Raw genomic sequence first — 15944 nt, forward strand, 5'->3', positions numbered from 1 at the left:
TGGTGAGAATATGTTTCAGGTTAGCAGGTTGTCTGTGAGCGAGGACTGGCCTGCCACCCAAGGCCTGTGAAAGTATGGGATCATCATCCAGGATGGATTGTAGATGCCTGATGATCCGTTGGAGAGGTTCTAGCTGGGGACTGTATGTGATGACCAGTGGAGTTCTGCTGGTTTCTTTCTTGGATTTGTCTTGCAGTAGGAGGCTTCTGTCTGGCTCTATTGATCTGTTTCCTTATTTCCTCATGCAGGTATTGTACTAAACAGTTGACCTTGTTCTCTCCTCAGCCATCACATTACTCCTGTCATATGCTTTTACGTTAGTGCTCTGTTTCCTTTTATGGTCAAGGACTGGATGAACTGTGAAAAAATAAGAACTCATCCAGAACCAGAGGTTAGTTGTCTAAGGCTCTAAAAGTCCTTTTCAAGTAAAGGATATAAAAAGCCCACACTCAGACTCCCTCTGTTCTTCCCTTTTGTCCTGCTTCATGAGTTGTGAAACCATCCTTTCCACAATTTTTTCCATGCTTCTGGATGTGTTGCATTCTATCTTTACAATTAGCTGTCTTGTAATGACAGCTCTTAGTAGTTGTTTGGTAGCTTCTTAGGGGGTTTACTCTGCTTTTTGTTTGTTTTGTTAGATTGCTGAGATGACAGCTTGAGAAGCTGCTCTGGTTGCAAGGTATCAGCCAAGAACCATATCTGGGGACTGCCTGTCCTCAGTCAGGTGCACTGACGTCTGCATTTTCTTTTAATTGGACAAACAGCCTCTACCACATTCTGTACTCAAAAAGGCCCCCCAGTTCTGATTGTCTGCTTTTCCTTGTCAAACTGTGTGAATTTGACTGTTATTTCTGTATAGCTGACAGATGTGATGTGACATCAGCAGAAGTGTCAATTTTTATGAATGAAATTCTGCTAATTTCCATGCTGGAACAATCTCTTGGTATCTGCATGAAAACTATATAGATGGCTTTTTAACAGATCTCTCTTGGTAAAACAATCTCGAGTTTTTATTATATGCCCTAATAATAACACAGGTAAGTTGCCTAGTGGGAGACTTCACCATTGCCTACCCCAGGAGTTCAAAAATCACAAGAATTTAAAAATAATAAAATGTATTTTTTTTTCTGGTCTTTGAGCCTTTAGGGTGCACTTCTTCATGTTTTCAAGTATTTCTCCACAACCATGAGTACTAGAAACTTTTTTTAATGAAAGCTGGAATTTTCATGCAAACTCTTGATTCCAGCAGCAGGAGCTTTATTTAAAAAGTTGAAAATATCACAAGATTTGTAAAATTGTGAGGGCTGGCAACGACTGCTTAACACTGATACAGTAGAGAAATTGACTTGTTTCTTAAACTCCCTTGCTGTTGTGGAAATCAGACCATACTTTGCACAGCATGCACTTTGTTATTCTCTTTAAATTCTTATATTGTGCTGATTGCTGTAACACATGGACTATCCAGCATTTAAAGTCTTTTTCATAATGTCAAAATGATAGTCCATCCTCTGTATCCATTTTTATAATGATGGTATAATCAAGTTGGACCCCCAAGGTAGTGTCAGAATTGCAAATCAGTCAGACAATTACCCTTTTGCTCTTCTTCCTTCATCAGTATGGTATATCTAGTGAGGCCAGCCTTCAAAATCTGCATATGAAAAACACTGTTGTTTAATACCTAGAGTCTCCTTTAGAAAGTCATCTAGATTGTTCATAGTATTTTGGAAGAAGTCCAAGGGAAAAGTGATCTCTGTTCATAGATTGTATGTCATATTAGGGCCAAATCTAAATGGATTTATAATCAGCCATGTTGTGACCAAGTAGGAGGTTCAAGTGCCAGAATGCCTCAGGGTGCTGTGGCATCTGCTTTTAGGACAGACATGACAAATCCACACAGAAGAAAAGAGAGGACAGAAAAGAATGGGGAATGTGTAAGTACAGTGCTCTATCTGCAAAACACTTGTGGCTGCTTCAGTGACTTGCTTCCATAATATGATGACTTAGAAGCCTACCATGGTATGTGTGATTAAATCAACCCTACTTTCTCAGTATTGGAGCTGAATACATACCCTTTCTGGAAGGGCAACATTTTGACTTTCCTTAACTAAACTCTCCTCTGTCCTCTTCTGGGGTTGCTGCTCCTTAGCAGAGTCCTTGGCTGCATGTTCAGTGGTTTTCACACAATTTCATTGTTGTCTGTGCAGTTCACTGGTGTTTTTTTAAACTCCTGTGTCCTCTAGCATTGTTCTTAGGTTTTAAAGATGTGACAGGAAAAACACTGGTGCTGTCTACACTAACACTTCTGCCATTTCTACCCGAGCAGAGTTGCACTGCTGATAAAGAAGCAAGAGCTTTCCCCAAAAAGGCTGGTGCAGATACTAGAAGGGGAATTTTCAGATAAAATGTTATCAGTGAAATGAGAAGATATTCCTTAGCAACGCCTGGCGCTTTCCATAGAACCACACTCATTTTGCTTTGTTCTCCATCTGTCTGGATTAGATTTTAGACAGGCAGAACAATACTGAGGGGTTCTGGAGCACACATGCACACCTGGATCACTGTTGTTTGGCAGGTTGATAAGTGAAGCTCATCTAAATAGGTTCAATGGCTCTGGTATTCACAAGGAGTGGTACACAGTTCCTAGTATGTGATAGTGCAAAGGCTGTATATTGGGCAGACTCCAGGGTTCTGGTGCAGAAATTTAGTTTTACTACCTCCATTGTTTATAATAGAAAAATGGGTCCAGAAACAGATGTGTCAAAATACTAGAGGAAGGCCTGTTCTGAAGAATTTCTATCCAGGAAATATCAGAGTATTACGGTAATTTCAGATCGTATATGGGTCACAGGCAGCTGTCAATGTGGTGATCTTGTACTAAATCCTAATGTCCATTTGACCATATTAAAGATCAATCACAAAATCTGATATAGTTTCCAGTGCTCAAGAGAGGCCTAGCACTGGAACAGCATAGATGATGTGTTCTTTTACTGTGTCTGTTGCCTCATCTGTAAAATGGTGATAGTCGTACACAACTTCGTAAAGCATTTTACCAATTCTCCGATGATGTCTATTTCTTCTGTTTATCCATTTCCCCACCGCACCAGCTCCTCAGTAAATGCCAAGTCAAAATCAAATTTGGCTTAGTGTTCAAAGCCTTCCCTTAAATTAGTTCAAGCTACTCTCCATGATTGTGATTAATGATCTCAGCTGTATTCCTCTGTAACAAATGAACTATCAGCTTCATAATTCTGTTCCTCATAAATTTCACTATCTTTATAGAAGGTCCTGCACTGTAGAACTCTGTGGTAAAAGAGATCATCCTAAGAACATCAGAATAACTGTACTGAGTCAGACCAATAGTCCATCTTGAGTACTATCCTGTTTTCTGACAGGATCTGGTGCCAGATATTTCAGAGGGGGAAAGACAGAACAGGGTAGTTTGTTGAGTGATCCATCCCCATCTAGTACCAGCTGTCAGAGGTTTAAGGACACCTAGAACATGGGATTGTGTACCTGACCATCTTCACTAATAGCTATTGATGGACATATCCTCCATGAACGTATCTGATTCTTTTTGGAACCCAGTTATACTTTTGGCCTTCACAACATCCCCTGAGAATGAGTTCCACAGGTTGACTGTACATTTTGTGAAGAAGTACTTCCTCATGTTTGTTTTAAACCTGCTGCCTATTCATTTAACTGGGTTACCCCTGGTTCTTGTTTTATGTGAAGAGGTAAATAATACTTCCTTATTCACACCATTCATGATTTTATAGACCTCTATCATAACACCTCTCAGTTGTCTCTTTTCTGAGCTGTACAGTCTCTGTCTTTTTAATCTCTTCTCAAAAAAGTTATTAATGGTTCCCAATCCTGCTGGAAAGGTATAAGAAGTGGGGTTCCGCAGGGGTCTGTTTTGGGACCAGCTCTGTTCAATATCTTCATCAACGACTTAGGTACTGGCTATAGAAAATATGCTTATAAAGTTTGCAGATGATACCAAACTGGGAGGGATTGCAACTGCTTTGGAGGATAGGGTCGTAATTCAAAACGATCTGGACAAATTGGAGAAATGGTCTGAGGTAAACAGGATGAAGTTTATTAAAGACAAATGCAAAGTGCTCCACTTAGGAAGGAACAATCAGTTTCACACATACAGAATGGGAAGAGACTGTCTAGGAAGGAGTAACGTGCAGAAATGGATCTAGGGGTTATAGATGGTCACAAGCTAAATATCAGTCAACAATGTGGTCTGCTTGCAAAAAAAGCAAACAAGATTCTGGGTGCAATTAACAGGTGTGTTTGTAAGCAAGAACACGAAAAGTGATTCTTCCACTCTACTCTGCGCTGGTTTAGGTCTCAGCTGAGTTGTGTCCATTTTGGCACCACATTTCAAGAATGATGTGGAGAATTGGAGAGGGTCCAGAGACAGAGCAACAGAATGATAAAAGTCTAGAGAAACATGACCTATAAAGAAGGAATGAAGGAAATTGGGTTGTGTTAGTTTGGAAAAGAGAAGACTGAGAGGGGACATGATAGCAATTTTCAGGTATCTAAAAGGGCATCATAAGGAGGAGGGAGAAAACTTGTTCACCTTATCCTCTAATGATAGAACAAGAAGCAATGGGCTTAAACTGCAGCAAGGGAGGTTTAGGTTGGACATTAGGAAGAAGTTCCTAATTGTCAGGATGGTTAAACACTGGAATAAACTACCAAGGGAGATTGTGGAATCTCCATCTCTGAAGATATTTAAGAGTAGATTAGATAAATGTCTATCAGGGATGGTCTAGACAGTATATAGTCCTGCCATGAGGGCAAGGGACTGGACTTGATGACCTCTCGAGGTCCCTTCCAGCCCTTGAATCTATGAAATGGCAGTTGTTGCATACCCCTAAATGTTGTTGCTGTTGTCAGTACTTGTGTGGGTGGGTGGGTGTGTATATATATTTATATTTGAGATGGGGCAACCAGAACTGCATGCAGTATTCAAAGTATTCACATATCATGAATTTCTGTAGTGGCATTATGATATTTTCTGTATTGTCTATCCATTTTGTTAGCTTTTTTGCCTTCTGCTGCACACTGAGTAGATGTTTTCAAAGAACTGTCCACAATGACTCCAAGATATATTCTTGAGTGGTAACAGCTCATTTAGACCCCATCATTGGGTGTGTATAGTTGGGATTATGTTTTCCAATGTGCATTACTTTGTATTTATGAACAATTAATTTCATCTGCCAATTTGTTGCCAGTCTCTCAAATTTGTGAGATTGTTTTTGTGACTCTTTGCAGTCAGATTTAGCCTTACCTATCATGAGTAATTTTGTGTTATCTGCAAACTTTGCCACCTCACTATTTACCCATTTTTCCAGATCATTTATGAACATATTGAACAGCACAGGTTCTAGTACAGATCCTCAGGTACGCCATTACTTACCTCTCTCTATTTCGAAAATTGATAATTTATTCCTACCCTTTATTTCCTATATTTTAACCAGTCGCCGATCAGTGAGAGGACCCTCCCTCTTATCTCATGACTGTTTACTTTGCTTAAGAACCTTTGGTGAGGGAGCTTGTCCAAAGTTTTCTGAAAGTCCAAGTATACTGTATCCACTGCCTCACCTTTGTCCACATGTCTGTTTATCCCATGAAAGAATTCTAATAGATTGATAAAGCATGAATGCACTTTACAAAAGCTGTATTGACTCTTCCCCAACATTTTTTGTTCATCTGTTCATATGCTGTTCTTTACTGTAGTTTCAACCAGTTGGTCTGGTACATAAGTTAGTCTTACAGGCCTATAATTTCCAAGATTATCTCTGAAGCCTTTTTTAAAAATAGACATCACATTAGCTATCTGCCAGTCATCTGGTTCAGAGGCTGATTTAAGGATAGGTTACATACCACAGTTAGAACAGGAGTACTTGTGGCACCTTAGAGACTAACAAATTTATTTCAGCATAAGCTTTCGTGGGCTACAGATCACTTCTTCGGATGCATAGAATGGAACACACAGACAGAAAATATTTATACATACAGAGAACATGAAAAGTTGGAAGTACCCATACCAACTAAGAGGCCAATCAATTGAGATGAGCTATCAGCAGCAGGAGAAAAAAAACCTTTGAAGTGATAAGCAAGATGCCCCATAGAAGATGTGAGGAGCACTTAACATGGAGACATAGAGTCAATTAGTGTAATGACCCAACCATTCCCAGTCTCTGTTTAAACCTAAGTTAATTGTATCTAATTTGCATATTAATTCGAGTTCAGCAGTCTCTTTGGACTCGTTTTGCAATTTCATATTTGAATTCCTTCAGAACTCTTTGTGACTACCATTTGGTCCTAGTGACTTATTACTGTTTAGTTTATTTATCCTAAATCTCTCTCTTCCTTGTCCTTCCCTACTTCACTAGAACATAATCTGTCTACCTCTTTGACCTAGCTTTTCCACCAACTAAAAAGAAAAACGCTTTCCATCAATGGGGACAGAGAGGAGAAAAGGCCAGCATGTATAACTTTTAAAATGTGCAAGGAGCTCAGATTCTTCAATAATGAGATAAATTACTAGATACAAATATAATTTTGAATTATTAATAATTTATTTTATTAATTGATTTGAAATGCACTCATCACAAGCTCTGTGTACTTAATAAAACAAGCTTTATAATGAATTGATAAGTTTTTATAAGAAAAAACATAAATCCCAACAATAAAGTTAACTCAGAAGGAATTTCCTCCAACTCATGAATGTTTCTTTACCGTTTTAATTTGTGGCTCCTCTTGAAATAATGCTGTTAGTTGTTCACTGTATTGTGTGAGGACAGCTGACTGACAGTGAAATTTACAGCAAGAGTAGGAAGGGTTAGAGCAATTGATTGAGTTTTGCTGAACTTGATTTTGTAAAAGGCATAGGATACCACCAGCTAGCCTTAACTCTTCTTTAACTCAAGTTTTCTGTCAGTGAATTTCCTAGTTTTTTTTAAAAGAAAGATAAATGTTTTTGAAGGAGTTAGTGGTCATTTAGGCAGTGGTAGTTTGCATGAAGGTTTCCATTTGAGGTGCTACTGTGGCTAGCTAAAAGTAAAGATTACTATGTGATTTCTGATTAGTCCAACTCTCCCACCCATCTTGCTGACTTTGTTATAGTAAAATGGGTATAATGCTGTGAAATGTTGGAAGTGTGTCATTGATAACAGGGCAGGGACAGAAATCGCAGGCATGATCTGTGTTCCAAAATCTTAACAGTTTGTTTGTTTGTTTGTTTGTTTGTTTATTTATTTATTTATTTATTTATAGGTGATTACAGTAACTTTTAAGCACAAGAGAGATGACTGCTATTTCTCTCCTTCTCCACCCTCACTCTCCTGGCGAGCATTTCCAGCTAACTCTCCCCTTCCTGTCTCGTTATGCCGTTAGCATTTAAAAAGTAACTCCATGCTGTCTGGTGTCCTCTGCTGTGAATTCAAATAACAGGCAGCAACTTACTGGAGGGTAGCATGCTTACTTGGTTAGTACTCCTGAGGGCATTCTGTGCCAAAAAAATAAAGATTATACACACAATATTTTAAAAGTCTGAAAATTTTATTTGTCACATAAATGTGGAGTCTCCAGCATACAATTGGGGAGCACAGCCCACTGGCTGCACAGAGGTGGGAGATCACTGTGCAGCTCCCCCCGGGACATGTATTCAGCGGTGAGACTGCACTCAATCCTGACACAGCACAAGGACCGGGCCTGCCCCAGAAACACACTAGGGCCCTGACCATCTGTGCCAGATACACCAGGTGTAGGCAGGCAGGCTTAGCAAGTCAGGATCCAAGTGTGGAGGGGCTTAGTGTGAGGGGATCCAGGTGTGGGTTGAGAGGGCTCTGGGTGGGGCAATCTGGGTGCGGGCAGCATGTGGGGTCTGAATGCACAGGGCTAGTTGGGGGGGGTTCTGCGTGCAGTGATAATTGGACTCTGCAGAGGGGTCCTGGTGAAGGTGGTTGGGGCTTAGCTGGGGGAAGGGGGAAGGGTTGGAGGAGTATAGAGATCAGCAGGGTATCTGGCTGTGGGGGACTCAGTGGGGGATCCAGATGCTGGGGGAGTGGGGCTCAGTGGGGTGGAGATCCAGGTGCAGCTGGTTGTGGCTTGGTGGGCTGGGGAACCGGGTGCAGGTGTGTCGTTGGGGTGGTCCAGGTGCAGGGAGCATGGGGCTCGGCAGGGGGGTCTGAGTGTGGGGGGTAAGGCTTGGCAAGAGGGTCTGAGTCTGAGAGGGTCTGGATGCATGGGGGTTGGGCAGATGGGGGAGCAGTTCCCTGTACAGGGATCCCTCCCCCTGCAGCTGAGGAATGAAGAGTGCACGAAGTGGGGCGGGGGGGTGGGGGCTTTGCAGAACTTTCTACAGCTGAGGGAGAAGTCTGATGGTGGGTCTGACCTGGGCCTGGATGCTGTGCAGGGGAAGAGGAAGTCCTGTCCTCCCCAGCACGGCCAGGACTAGCAGCTGAGCCCAGCACAGGGTAGGAGCCACCAGCTGGGTCTTCCCCAGCCTTACCTCCTGCCCCACAGTGATTTACCTCTCTGGCAGCTGCCCTGGGCCACCGAAACATATTACTGGGAAGAGTCACATGACCACTCTTGTGGCTTCCCTTTGCTTCCCCTTCAGAACATAATTCTCTGCAGGAAAGCAAAGAAATGTGTGAGGGACATAAATTCTGCACTTGTGCAGTGGCGCAGAATTCCTCCAGAAGTAGGTTATGTAGCCCAACCTGTATACCGAGCCAAGCCCTGTCTCTCCACTCAGGCCCTCTGCCTCTCTTTGGCCAGGCCTCTCTGTGACGGGTTGGGTCACAGAAACTCCCTTGGGAACTGCCAACTAATGTGCTGAGGCTACTTCTGAGCCTGTTTTCCCTGGCAGCGTGGGACTTCAGAACCCTGCCTGGTTGTGCCAGACACACTTGCCTGCTACAAACACAGCTTCAGGTCTGAACCACATCCCTCAAAAGCTGCAGGCTAAACTAAAAACAGCTTAAGAAGTGTTCCTGTCTCCAACACTCAGGTACCCAGCTCCCAAAGGGATCCAAATCCATTTTACCCTGTATAAAGCTTATACAGGCTAAACTCATAAATTGTTCGCCCTTTATAACACTAACTGCAGCCAGTGGGAGCTGCAATTGGCCAAACCTGCAGGTAAACAAACCATCCTGGCCCGTCAGTGGATTTCCCTGATGGGTCGCATGCCAAAGGTTGCTGATCCCTGACCTATAGCTAGGGCTCTGTGTTTGTCATGGAGGTCACAGAAGTCACAGATTCCATGACTTTTTGTGATCTCTGTGACTTCTGCAGGGGCCGGTGTGACTGACCCCTAGGGCCGTCCAAGCAGCTGCCCCTTCCCCCCAACAGCAGCCCCCTGGACCAGCTGCCTCCCAGCAGCAGCCCCTTGATTTCCCCCCTAGCAGCGGCCTCTGCAGATGTGTCCTGAACCAACAGCAGTCCTTGCACCCCCCAGCAGTGACCCGTTTAATATTTAGTCAGGGGTCTGTATAGTTTAAGTCATGGACAGGGCATGGGCCGTGAATTTTTGTGTATTGCCTGTGACCTGTCCATGACTTTTACTAAAAAATACCCATGACTAAATCATAGCCTTATCTATAGCTGAAGGAAGCTGGCATGCTTATTAATCTTCTTGATAAACTGTAGATTAACTTAAAATGTGTTGTAATAAATTAATAAAACAGGCAAAAAAACTTAGATCCAAGCTTTATTCCAGGGGTCGGCAACCTGTGGCACGCAGCTCGCGAGGGTAAACACCTTGGCGGGCCGGGCCAGTTTGTTTATCTGCCGCGTCGGCAGGTTTGGTGGACCACGGCTCCCACTGGCCACGGTTCGCTTTTTCAGGCCAATGTGGGAGGTGGGAAGCCGCGGCCAGCACATCCGTAGGCCCTCGCCGCTTCCCGCCGCCCCCATTGGCGTGGGACGGCGAACTGCTGCCAGTGGGAGCCGTGGTCCACCGAACCTGCCGACGTGGCAGATAAACAAACTGGCCCGGCCCGCCAGGGTGCTTACCCTGGCGAGCTGCGTGCTAGAGGTTACTGACCCCTGCTTTAGTCATTAATAAGTTACATTTTGCCATCTTCAAGTATCTTCCTGGATTACAGGCAGTTGGTAAAGAGGAGATGCTTAGATATTACAGTGATGAGCACAGTACACAACCCTAACCTGGCTAGATCTGTTCTTTTAATTCAGATTCTCTTTGGTGATTTCGACAGATTATAAACAATCATGTTTTACAGTGTACTGTGATGCAAGTTACCTCCAGGCTTTCCTGGTATGCTTCAGCATATTTTTCTGCTGGATCACAAATAGAGCAATCCAACACCTCTATAATTCTTGTCACTTTATCTGTATTTATTGTAACTGGCTTTTACACAATGTAAGCAACAACAATGGTGTAGCCTTTCTTCTTTCTATACAAGAAGGATCACCATAAAAATGACTATTGAATGTCTGTGTGGCTAGGGAATAAAATCACTCATCCCAGTGAAATGAAGTTGGTGGGCAGTACGCCATGTTGACTACATCTACGTAAATGATATGAGATGGGACGAAATTTAGAAGGACACAATTAGCACGGGGGATTTTCAAAGGTATAAAGGGGAGCTAGGCACACAACTCCTCTTGCCTTTCAATGGGAGTTAAGCTCTCCCTTCGTGCCTTTAACAATCACACCTTAGTTTTTATATAGACTATTTTACTTTCCATTGTTTGTATATAGTAGCTTGAAAATACAATTAATTTCCATACTCATAGTGTCTTGCCATTTAGCTGGCTATGCATATCCCCCCATCCTACTGCTTGTAATGGAACAAAAACTTACCTGGCTGTAGTATGTTCAGCACTTTTTTTGAGATACTCCCATGTCAGCATGGATAACAAAATAACAAAGCTAAGAGTACTGTTACTGTTGGATAGCTAGCTGATGTTGCAGCGTTCCAAGGGGAAGTTTCCACATGTTTTTGTATTTAAAAAAACATGGAACTAATCCTGTGTGTTTGTGACACCACACACACACTCACGATTGGCTCTATTCTTTTTTTAACACAAAAATATAGGCCTTATAGGCACTGGGAATTTTATTTTATTTATTTTTAATTAGATGTTGCCCCAGATTCTGACTGAAGATTAAGTCAGAGTTATTTCAGTTACTTTATTAATTGTGCTATAGTCCTACAGGTTTGCCCAGGGGAGTAAAGCTTCCACAACTTCTAAATTGCAGCTATGGACACAGGAGGACCACAAGGGTTCTTCATTCTTTAATAATGAAAATATCAGATTGAAAACCTTTTTGTTTCTTACGAATTCATAAATTCATAATTTTACTTGAAGTCATGATATAAGAAACTAGGGATTTTTAGAATTTCCATTTTAGCCATTTGTCCAATTTCCACGTTTTATAAATTCAAGTGGACTGTAAGAAGTGATATAATCTCTTTGGAACAGAGATCATAATCTTCATAAGCAAATTCTTATTGTCAACTATTTTAATGACAAAAGGAAGAGAAGGAGGCAATGTGGGACTCTAATTCAGCAAGGTACTTAGGCCTAACTGTTTAAGTATGAGAGTTGGTTCATTGAAATCAGGGGGACTATTTAGGTGCGTAAAATAGACACACACCTTGCTGAACTGGTGTATGAGGGTAGGGATCATCTTATTTGTTACTTGTTTGTTCTGTTCCTAGCACATCAGGGGCCCTGATTCTTGTTTGGAGTCTTAGGTACCATCATATTGAAATAGTAATTGTATGCAATTATTAACAGGTATTTTGTAAAGTGTGTGTGCAGAGTTTTCTATGAAATGCTGTTCAGTTTGTAAACTGTAGCAATGCAGAACTGTCTGTTTTTAAGTCAGCAATCTGGACGGTATTAACTTTTTCTGTAGAATGAAAAACAGCAGTTCACAGCTGTTATATGTTAAAAAATTGTGGGGGGGTTTTAATTTGGGGATCTTTACCTGTAATGTTGCATATTCACCTATAGATAGTTTAAAACTTATTTATTTTGAACCTGTGTAGGAGAGTTTTAATCTTCTGTAATTTTGTTGTTTAATTCCCTGATTTAGCTTTCCATAGATTGCTGAACTGGATGGGAATTAATTTTCAATTTTATCAAGGTTTAGGTTTCTTTTTTTTCTAGTTGATCTCAATTTTATTTTATTTTTTAAATTTTCAACATATCAGAAACAAATGAAAAACAGAGCTGTGATATCTTAAGCATTATCTTGTCAATTCATCTTCACCTCAACTTGCTAAGAACACCAGCTGGTAGTGGCAAGTGAACGGTTTTTTCTCCTTTCTCAGGCTATCAGTCTGGACACCTTTCAGTGACAACTCACTTGAATTTGTGCTGATCTGGAGCAGTATTGTGATATAACTGGTCTGCTTTGGGGTCCACCCATGATGAAATTAGTAGTGTGCTTAACTCTTTGCCCCCTCTACATTTGAATTGTTTAAGGAACATCTTCAGCAAATGTTACAGATTTGTGTAGGCTGAGGGGTACTTTCTGATCTGTCTGCTAGACTTCTAGACTCCTTAAACTAAGATGGACGTTTACCTAACTCCTTTGAACTTCAGGTTCTCTTCTAATTACTGACAAAGAATGCTGAAACCAAGGTGACTTAGTGGTCAGCAAAATCCTTTGTTTCTGCTCCATTGTATATTCACTTGTTCCTACTGAGATGATAGGAAATATCCCATATGTTTTTCATTGATCTCAAATTAGAACCATCCGCTGGTCTCAAGAAAAGCAAACTAGTGGAGTTGAGCAGCAAAGGAGTATGTGCGCCAGACTGCTGCAGAGGGCAGGGACTGTATTGCTTTCATTTGCTCACACCTCTATAGTCTGTTCTCTAAGCTATTGCAGTGGCAAAGCTTAGAATTTAAAGTTTCTGAAATATTCATCTTTTCTCTATGCTACTTAGCAAGACAGTGAGTGGAACATATTCTCATTGTACGTTTTATTTTTCTTCTATTAAAAATAATTTTCCAAAATAAAAGGAACTAGTTTATAAATGTAACATTGCATAGGAACTGTTTTTCATTAGAATCCAATCTAGATATCATCTAGAGAGAATCTTCCGGCATGTTAGTATGGTGGATTTCTTGTGCTGAAAGTTCAAGCTTAAACTACAGATCCTGAAACTTTTAAATAAACTGCAAGTGAGAAACGCATACTCAAAGTAGGCAGGTTTGAGTTGACGCTGAAGCACGTACTGTACTGTGTAAGGATCTTTCTAGCCTCTCTCTTATTTGTTAATTTATTTTAATCAAGATCTTAGAAAAGTGGAAAACTGTCATAATGTCTCTCTGTTAAGTACACGCCAACTGCCCCATTAAGAGGAAACAGTCACTATAATTTCTTTCAGTGCATTTGAAAGATGTGTCTACAACTTTCTCGCCAGATGTTGACTGTAGTCTGTTCACATTGAAAGTACTGAAATGTTTGAAAAACATACTGAGAAATTGTTCATTTAACTATTGCCTTTGACTAAATTAAAAGGAGGTGAAAGGTTTCTAGGCAAGGGAATGTATGAGAGAGAAAAATGAGAACAAGGTAGGAAAGCAACTTATAGTGTTTAAGAGAGACTACTCATAAAGGTACAGTTTATAATCTCTGCTGAAGAGGTGGGAACTAAAATAATGGAGATATTACTAGTCACATTCTTTTTGACTAGATCTAATATTATCAACCTTCACTTTTCCAAACCTCGGAAAAGTTCTGTTTTTGGCAGGGGACAGTGGGTATTTTTTTTTTAAACTAATCATATTTAAAAATAAAAGCTTTGTCCTGAGGCTGAGTTTTTATATGCCAAGATACTACCTGAAGTGACCTCTTACCATTAACCCCTGGAAACAAGAAGAGATGGGAGGGTGGGCTGTAGTGGAAACACAGTCAGATATAAATGTATAAATGTAGTCATGCCAGCAGCACTGTAATAATGACTTTGGTATCTTTTGATGCAACTCCGCAGCTGATGTTAAAATAACTTTTAAAATAAATTACTTGTTGTAATTTAAATTGAATATGTAATTTTGACTAAGCGGGTGGTGAAGCACTGGAATGGGTTACCTGGGGAGGTGGTGAAATCTCCATCCTTAGAGGTTTTTAAGGCCCAGTTTGACAGAGCCCTGGCTGGGTTGATTTAGTTGGTGCTGGTCCTGCTTTGAGCAGGGGATTGGACTAGATGACCTCCTGAGGTGTTTTCCAATCCTAATCTTCTATGATTCTGTGACATCCCTCAAGTACCAGATTTCCTTCTCTGTTTTTCTTTCCCAGGGGTAGTCTACACTACCACACAATATCAGCACAGCTGCACCACTGTAGTGCATCTGGTGAAGATGTGCTATGCCAATGGGAGAGCCCTCTCCCATCAGCATAAAACTCCACCTCAACGAAAGGCAGAAGCTTGGTCAGCGGGAGAGCATCTCCCGCTGACATAGCGCAGTATGGACACCACTTTAAGTCGATATAACTTACGTCACTCAGTGGGGTGACTTTTTCACACCTTTGAGCAACGTAATTTACAATGACGTAGGAGATAGTATAGAGAAGCCCTCAGTTGAAGAATAAATATGATATCTTAATTAAGATTGCTTTTCTTACATTTACTGTGTAGTAGCCCAGGCGGGATAGAGACAGTGAAATTGCAGGTCAATATAGTTCTTTATCATGGCCCACGGCATTTTCCTATAACATAGAAGTGTTGCCTTTGACCAGTAAGAATACCTGATACTTGGTGAACTATGTGGATCTCATCAGTCTGGTTCACTTCTGTATTAAATATAAGGATAGCTGTGATGAGTTCCATTTAGGTATACCCTTGTGGCACCTGGCAAATTGCCAGTGTGACCTTCCAAGTAGGCAAAGTTTGGGTGTTCTTGACATAAAAGTTTGGTACCGATTCTGGCCTATTACAAATGCCTTTTCTTTCTCTTTTTTTGCAGATACTGAGCATCTTTATACTGTGGTTTTTCAAGAAATATGTGAACGCTTTGGAAAGGCGTATACCTGGGATTTGAAATCATTAGTCATGGGTAAAAAAGCATTGGAGGGAGCACAGATTATTCGAGATGTACTTGAACTTCCAATGACCAAAGAGGAGCTACTGCATGAAAGTAAAATGAAGCAGGAAAAAATATTTCCTAATGCTGCATTGATGCCAGGTGTGTCTCTTCAATATTTAAATAACTGCATATGAAATTATTTAAACATTGTGACTATTGTATAGTTCTAAAACCTCCTTTCACAAAGCACCTTCTCTCACAGACCTGATTTCCTCACTGTTGGCTTGACAGGTTTTCTAAAAATTGCCTGTTTACTTGGTAGAAAGGTACTGAGGATGCTGAGAGCTTTTTGATAAACACTTATGGAACAGCTGCTCTTAATACATGTTTTAAAGAACAGGAAAACACATGGACAGGATAAATATGCATGAAGTTTATAAGTTGCATGATCTAGTCTTCGTTTTATAATATTTGAGAGCAGCGGTGTAATTCAACAAGTTTCTTTTAAGGTGTGTATGTGTATACACTCTAGTGCAGGGATAGGCAACCTATGACACGCGTGCCGAAGGCAGCACGTGAGCTGATTTTCAGTGTCACTCCCACTGCCCGGGTCCTGGCCACCAGTCCGAGGGTGTCATAAACAGATAGTTAAGGGTTAATGTCTCTTTAACCTGTAAAGGGTTAACAAGCTCAGTGAACCTGGCTGACACCTGACCAAAGGACCAATCGGGGAACAAGATACTTTCAAATCTTGGTGGAGGGAAGTCTTTGTTTGTGCTTTTTGGGTTGTTCTTTGTTCTCTCTTGGGATTAAGAAGAGCCAGACATGCAACCAGGTTTCTCCAATCTTTCTAAAACAGTCTCTCATGTTCTAAATAGTAAGTACTAGATAGAAGGCGAATT

At 41.1% G+C, this 15944-nt stretch overlaps 1 protein-coding gene across 1 annotated transcript in view; it reads left to right on the forward strand.

Annotated features, from left to right (window-relative positions):
- PUDP (pseudouridine 5'-phosphatase) overlaps positions 1-15944 on the forward strand; it is a 154604-nt gene that overhangs the window by 34526 nt on the left and 104134 nt on the right. The window contains exon 2 of the mRNA XM_032790061.2: positions 14983-15201. Coding sequence (XP_032645952.1) covers positions 14983-15201 — 219 coding nt within the window. The remainder of the gene's footprint in view (positions 1-14982; positions 15202-15944) is intronic.

Source organism: Chelonoidis abingdonii, chromosome 1 (assembly GCF_003597395.2).
Source record: "Chelonoidis abingdonii isolate Lonesome George chromosome 1, CheloAbing_2.0, whole genome shotgun sequence".
Lineage (NCBI taxonomy): Eukaryota > Metazoa > Chordata > Testudines > Testudinidae > Chelonoidis > Chelonoidis abingdonii.